Source organism: Euprymna scolopes, chromosome 41, assembly GCF_053919585.1.
Source record: "Euprymna scolopes isolate OS-2025 chromosome 41, ASM5391958v1, whole genome shotgun sequence".
NCBI lineage: Eukaryota > Metazoa > Mollusca > Cephalopoda > Sepiida > Sepiolidae > Euprymna > Euprymna scolopes.
In genome coordinates, this window is record NC_136522.1 from 7,863,135 (window position 1) to 7,871,596 (window position 8,462).

General features: G+C 31.7%; 1 protein-coding gene across 1 annotated transcript in view; it reads right to left on the minus strand.

Annotated features, from left to right (window-relative positions):
* Positions 1–8,230, minus strand: part of LOC145266327 (uncharacterized) — a 231,629-nt gene extending 223,399 nt beyond the window's left edge. Inside the window, exon 1 of the mRNA XM_080121913.1 lies at positions 8,111–8,230. Coding sequence (XP_079978039.1) covers positions 8,111–8,150 — 40 coding nt within the window. The 5' untranslated portion in view covers positions 8,151–8,230. The remainder of the gene's footprint in view (positions 1–8,110) is intronic.
* Positions 8,231–8,462: the final 232 nt, after the last annotated feature.

Sequence of the window (8,462 nt, forward strand, 5' to 3'; positions counted from 1 at the left end):
ACAACATTTCGTCGATGGGACAGGGGCTGAAGTTTAGATGACAGTTCAGGACCTATCAGATTGGCGACTCTCTTTTGAACCTTGTCTAGGAGCGAGAGACTAGTGGTAGATGCACCAGCCCAAATATGATAACAATACTCCATACATGGGTGAATGGTGGCCTTATAGAGTTATAGGATACTTTCGGGCGTTAGTATCTTTCTAGCACGGTAGAGAGAACCTACCTTCTTCGCAGCGGTCCTGGCGATACTCTCGATATAATTTTTCCAACTCATGTTTCCTGAGAGCATTAGGCCGAGGAGTTTAAAGGATGTACTTTCAAATAAAGAGTCATTGGTGGTAGAGAAGGTTTCTTGTAATTATTGAAGGAAATAAGTTTTGTATTGGCAGCATTGAATGTGACCATCCATTTATGTCCCCATTCCACTACAGATCGGAGGTCATCCTCTAGTGCTTCTGCCATTTCTTTAGATACGTGTTCATTTGTTTTCCTATCGTGTCTGTTATAGAGTGTGGTGTCGTCAACATATATATCCATTTCACAGGCAATTTTGTCAGAGAGGTCATTTATGAATATTAAGAATAACAGAGGTCCCAGGATAGACCCTTGAGGCACTCCCGCATTTATATCGTATTGTTTAGATGTACGACCGTCGAGGACAACCTGGATTTTTCTCTTATCTAAGAAGGACTTAATTATGTCATCTGTTCTTCTAGTGATACCATATGATCTGATTTTCCTGAGAAGACCTTCATGCCATACCCTGTCAAAAGCCTTAGATGTATCTAGAGCTACCGCTCTACCCTCCCCCGCTTTGTCCAGTGACTTGTATATACGTTCTGAGATTACAGTTAGGATGTCTGCTGTTGAACCGGCTTGTCTAAATCCATATTGTTGGTCAGTCAGAAGTTAAGCATCTGTAAGGTGATGGACTTGAGCTTGGTTAATTATTGTCTCAAATATTTTGGCGAAAAGTGGGAGGAGGCTAATGGGGCGATAATTTACTGGGTCAGTTCTTTCGACAGAATTCTTGAAAAATGGTACTACAGAAGCAGTTTTCCAGCAGGCAGGAAAGCAAGATTCATCAAGGCATTTGTTGTAAAGTTTGGAGAGAACTAAAGCTACTTCGGCGGAGCACCTTTTTAATAACACAGCCGGGATAAGATCAGGTCCACATGCTTTTGCAGTGTCAAGATTTCTTATGATAGCATGCACCTGAGAAGGGGTGATTTTCAGATCGTCTAGGTGGCGTCTGTCCGCAAAGGAAAGTCAGAGGGGGGGGTCAGAGTTGGAGACAAACCGACTGGCAAGCATGTTAGCCTTCTCAGTTGCAGAGCAAACAACCTCATGATTGTTGGATAGTGGGGGGATTGTTGATTGCCCATTACTTACTACACTGTTGTAGATTTTCCAGAAGTTGCGGGTCCCTAATTTCTGTGCTTCGATGCGATTAGAAACTCTACCGAACTCCTCTGCCAATTTTGTGTCTAAGCACTTCAAATTTTAGATGTAAGTTACCTGGACATGAGTCAAACTTTTATATATATATATATATATATATATATATATATATATATATATATATGATTGTTAAGATGGATGAAATCCGACGATATGAAAAATAGATTGGAGGTGGAGGACCTGAATGCTCAACGTTTCGCCCGATTTATGCGGGCTTTTTCAAGAGGGATGATCATCCCTCTTGAAAAAGCCCGATAAATTAGGCGAAACGTTGAGCGTTCAGGTCCTTCCACCTCCAATCTATTTTCCATATATATTTATACATATATACATATGCACATCAAATTATGTACAGTAAATACGGCCCGAGCAAAGCCGGGCTAAACTGCTAGTATATATATATATATATATATATATATATATATGATGATTTGCAACGTCTTGTCAGACGAGTGCCACTCCCTCAGACATTTAAAATCCATGAGCCCAAATGTCTGAGGGAGTATCTATACAAATATGATGTTAAAGAGTCTTAGCTTTGTACGACAGCTAAGTCTCTCTCTCGGTTCAAAATGTTGAGATCCAGCAACAAGCAAGAGCAAGATAGCCAGCAACAAATTAAACTGCAGACCAGCTTATTGCGGGTACTGGTGTTCCGCTTTATGGTTTTTTAAATCAGAGATTTGCTTCTCCTAGAAAGGTTGCCTTCACCACAGCTTACGGGAGCCCTCTCTACTCCAATGCACATATACACACACACAAATATAGACGGTGCTAGTTGGCCGTTGACCCAGAAAAAGAGTTCATTCGCCCTTATACATATATATATATATATATATATATATATACATACATATATATATATACATATATATATACATATATATATATATATATATATATATATATATATATATATATATATATATATATATAGAAGAAAAGTATAATTCCAAATGTTGAATATATTTAAAACCAATTAACCAACGGTAATGTACATATATCAATAAGAATTTAAGCCATGTGAATTGATTCAAATATTAAGCAACATGATTAACATTTCGGTAATCGAGCATATATATATATATATATACATATATATATACATATATATATATATATATATATATATATATATATATATATATATATATATATATACTGGCAAAAACCAAAAAACAACAAGAAGGAATAACTTCATATTTGTATTTTTTTCGGATATTACAATTGTTTCGACATTAATCACTATATTAAAACTATATCGGGCGGTGAATTGCCTCCCCCTCATTTTTTAACATGTCTACCATCTGTGTTGAAGAAATTTATACTTAGCCCTGTTTTCGTATATTTGCTCTAAAATATGGGGAGAATATTCAAATTTGTAGTTTTTAACGAAAAGAAAAATATGTCAAGATACGAATGTTGTATTCTTTTTCAATCATATCTGATGAGATGTACATATGAAACTTTTTAAATGATATAAAATTTAAAATTGTCTGATTTATGTTGAAACAATTGTAATCTCCGAAAAAAATACAAATATGAATTATATCCTTCTTTTTGGTTTTGGTTTTGCCACTATATATATATATATATATATATATATATATATATATATATATATATATATATATATATATATATATATACTTTTACTACACTGATGAAGACTGAAGGATCCGTCAAAATTATGTACCAATAGAAAATTGATAAAGAAAAGTTATAAACTTTTATTCTTTTCGTATTCTTCATGTATATATATATATATATATATATATATATATATATATATATATATATATATATACTCGGGTTTTTTTATATTCAAAAGTAATGGACTAATGAATTCAACGAGGTTGTTAGATAGTGCTCAATAAAAAGAGCTAAAATACTTGTTTATTGTTATATAAACATGCTCACATCATAAAGATATTCATTGAACTTTTGAATAGTCAAGTCGCTGCCCGATGATATCTGTTGTTTGAAACAAGTAGCTATTTGTAGCAGGGGATGTGAGCATGTTTATATAACAATAAACAAGTATATATATATATATATATATATATATATATATATATATATATATATATATATATATATATTATGTAAGTGCAAAATAACTTGGCGATCCCTTATTTAATTTAAAAATTCGCCAAAATTCAGCACATCAACTAATTAAATTTTCACTGTTTATTAATTAATAATAGAATATAATGAACTTGTTATTATTTTTTATTTCATAGAAAAAATATTTTGGTAAACAAAAACATCTTTGCAAAACTTAAAATTAAAACAAACACATGAATTTATGTTTGCTTTTTTCTAAAAATAAAACTGTTAATGTTAATAACAAAAAAAATTATTTCATGGATATTTCAGAAAGATTACAAAAAATCCGTGTTAATAAAGTCCATATCACTCATGAATAAATTAATTTTTAGAACTATAGATATTATCATTGAATCACGCATAGTTTGTTCAATATTTTCACAGAAAAATAATATGATTTAAAATATATATCATGTGTTTTTAATAATAATAATTCTAATATGAATTACATATGTAATATTAGATTTAATGATAATAATTCTTATAGAAATTACAGATTTAATATTATAGTTTTAATGATAACAATTCTAAGAGAAATTACAGATGTAATATTTTAACTTAAATTAATATAATTTTAATAGAAATTACAGATGTAATATTATAGTTTTAATAATAATAATTCTAATAGAAATTACAATTGTAATATTATAGTTTTAATAATGATAATCCTAATAGAAATTACATAAGGATTTTAAAAAATGGTAGTCAGCAGACAGAGTTAAACCCGTACCGCGAACGGGAAAGAGAACGTGAAAAAAATGTGACGTCTTTGCTGTTGCGCCCATCGCCAAACCGGAAGTGACGAAGGTTTAAATTAAGGCTAGTCAATCGAAAAGAGGGGATGACTTTCGAAAATATTGGTGAAAAAAAAGCGACCTCTCCGTGTAGAAAAGTGTCCAGTTGAGGGTGAAGGAATTAATGTTTTGGGCTAATTTTTCGATATTTGTCCCCCGAAGGGTCGAGCTTCAAAACGATACCGATCTTATAAATATCTGTTGCCTCTGTCGAAAGTTTTAGGCATACATACAAACATGCATACATACATTTAAACAGACAGATGATGTTTATATTATAGAAGAGATCCTTGGTAACCGACTATACAGACGACTTATGGCCGGGTATGTTTTCCAGATTAAGTTAAACACTTAACCGGAGCATTCTAGTGTAAGTTCCATCTAAGTGGCGCCAAAAAGAATGTCCGCACTTGACATTTTTTTCAAAAACCGCAAATTTAAGCTAAATTGAGTGCAACTGTTTAAATAACGTGTACCTCATTTGATTCGCCTTTTATTCCTCTATAATTTTACCTGTTCATATTTGACTTTTAATTGAAGTATCTTAGTGTTCACGTCAATTTAAAAACAACTTAATTTCAAATCGAGAAGGAAACAAAAATCTCCGCAACAACAAATAAGCTTAAAACCAGCTTAAAATATCCACCTTTTAGGCAACAAAGCATCTCTAATCGTACTTGTTGTTGTTCCAGGTAATACAACTTAACATTTAGTCTATATGCCTCGAATTTCTCTTTGTGATCGTCAGGAGCTCATTAAACCTTTCTGGTTTATGCAATCGAGAGATCGGCCGCAGATTGAAATGTGATGAGAACACGGTACGAATGACCGTGTAAAAGCACTAAAACACCAGCAGTGTTCGTGATGCTCTTAAATCTGGTCGTACTAGAGTTACTTCTTACAGGGAAGATAATGCTATCAAAATCTGCAGCCCCAGAAACAGATTCAACAACAGTGTAATCGTGTCCAAAATTGCTCTCTTTCTACAGTTAAGAACGGATTGAAGGAATTTAATTTGCGAGACTATGTTGCAAGACACAAGCCAATGATTTCTGTATAGAATAGAAAGCGCTGTCTGGACTTTGTCAGATGCAATAAAGATCATGACTCTTTGTATAAGTCGAAAGTGCTTTTTAGCGACGAAAGCAAGTTCAACATACTAGGCAGTTATGGTAGGCAATAGGTCCGTCGACGGAAAGACGAAGAATTTAACCCTAGGTGCACAGTTTCGGTAAAGTTACAGTATCTTTCCACCCTAAAAAAATCTTTTAAAATTTGTTCAGGTTTTCGAGCGTGCTGAAAACGAAAATAACATTTAAAATTCCAGGAAACGAGTAGTTTGTAAGATATGAACAAATTATAGTTCAAAAGATGGGGGGATCACTTTTGTATATCAATTTAACGTAAAATGGCTACCTTTTCGGAGGTGGGGACGTCTGTCGATTTTGTTTTTTGGGGTTTTTTTAGGAATTTTAAACGTTATTTTTGTTTTCAGCGCCGTCGAAAATGTATAATAGTGCTAATTTTAAATGATTTTTTTGGAAAAGATACTGCACATTTACCAATGTTTCAATCATGGTCATTTGTTTTCTTAGTTTTGCATATGAATTACAAAATACCCGATATTTCCCCAAAACCTTTGGTCTTGATGGAGGGAAGACTAAAACTTGTTGCTATGGTTTCAAATGACCTGTAATAACAGTAAGGGGAGACTTGATTCCAAATATTTCTCATACGTTGCATTTTTCCTCTTTGGTTTTCATACACAGGTATAAGGTTTATATATACTGTGTATGCATAAAGTAAATTTCATATTTATCATAGTATAAAGATTATTTGATACTGGAGATATTCATAATCGTATCCTATTTCCAAAAGAAGGGGAAATATACCATATGAGAAATATTCGGAATCAAGTCTCTCCTTGGTGTTATTTCAGATCATTTGAAACCATAGCAGCAAGTTGTAGTCTCCCCTACATCAAGTCTAAAGGTTTGATGGATATATATATATATATATATATATATATATATATATATATGATTCCGACAAAGTAAAGAAATAAAAAGGAACAAACCGAGTTATGTGTTTATCAACGTTTCGTCTGTATTTCGAGACTTCCTCTGGGTGAATGAGATTAAGACAACAAAAACACCAGTACAAACATTTGGGGAAAAAATTTTATGTGCGAAGTGTGACGCTGTTCTATTTCAGAAACGGAAATTGAATTTCCAACGTATTTTTCCGTTTCTGAAATAAAACAGTATCACACATTGCACATGAGACATTTTCAAATATTTGTGCTGGTGTTTTTGTTTTCTTAACCTCACTCACCCGGAGGAAGTCTCGAAATAAAGACGAAACGTTGATGAAAACATAACTCGGTTTGTTCCTTTTTATTTCTCTCTCTCTTTCCCTCTCTCTCTATCTCTCTCTCTTTATATATATATATATATATATATATATATATATATATATATATATATATATATATATATATATATAAATTACAATTGAATTTACCAAAATGATCCAAGATGGTAAAATTAAAGTAAATTATAAATATTAAAGAATTAATATTTATAAAATTATCTCAGCCAGATATAAAAGCTCGATAATACCAAATAGGAAATAGAGCTTATAATTTGAGCAAACAGTTAATAAAACATGTTAAAAACACTTTGAAATGAGTTAAAAACATATTTAATCTGAAAAGGAAACACTAGATAAATGGATAGTCCTTAATCCGCGGAGTTTCGAAGAAATACTTTCCTTCTCATCAGAGGGTAGGAATTAGCAAAATGCGGGATCGGATTTTGCATGCAGAAGTATTTTATGAAACAACAAGTAAGTCAAAGATCTTACTTGAAAACAAAAAAAGTGAAGCAGGGGGAATATGGTAAAGAAAAAGGTGATTACACATGAATGGATAGTCTGGTGGAAGATAAAAAATCCAGTGACGGTAAAATCCAAATGTAAAACTTCAAGAAAGTTAAAAGAATATATATATATATATATATATATATATATGTATGTATATATATATATATATATATATATATATATATATATATATATATATATATATAAGAGCAAATAGTTAATAAAACATGTTAAAAAAACACTTTGAAAAAGAGTTAAAAAAATATTTAATCTGAAAAGGAAATACTTAATAATAATAACTTATTATAAGCTCTATCTCCTATTTGGTTTTATCGAGCTTTTACATCTGGTTGAGATTACTTTATAAATATTAATTCTTTAATATTTATAATATACTTTAGTTTTACCATCTTGGATCATTTTGGTAAATTTAATTGTAATTGTTATTATATATATATATATATATATATATATATATATATATATATATATATATATATATATATATATATATATATATATATATAATTGGAAAAGATGTTTGTATTTATTCTTTCGAAATGTTAACAACCTAAATTTTAAAATTAAGGGTCACGTGGTGTCGTACGCATTTTTATTTAATTCATTCTGATCTAACAAACGTAGAATTAACGAAAACAATTTATATACAAAAATCATTCCATTTTCGCCATTACTTTCACGGCGTCTAGGATAAAGATATTCAGGAGGGACATTTTCTGCATTTATACCCTTTTCCCCGTCTGCAAATCAGCAACGGGAACTTAATTCCAGGGCCTTATCTTTACCATTACCCAATAAGGTTGAATGAAATAAAGAGGGGGAAAAAGTATCAAATATTTACCTGTGAGAAGAGTTGCGCAGATGAGAATATGCCAGGCCATGTTGCCTCGTCTCGGACGTCTATTCCAATTGAATCAATTTCGTTTGTCCCTCCTTTGTCTCGGGTTTCAGTGAATTGCAAGTGGCTAGAACACTTGAGCCGAATGCGAGTCAAGCAATTGGTCGATTCAAATGACGTCAGAAGAGTAGGAGGAGCTTACGCTCTTGGACAAATATATAAAATTAGTGTCACGTACAAAGGACCCCCAATGTTTTCTTTTTGTGTTTTTTTTAATTTTTAACTAATTCACCTGGCGTTGTTACCCGTGAGAAGATATAGATTTCGTGCACATTGTATATATGTGTGTGTGTGT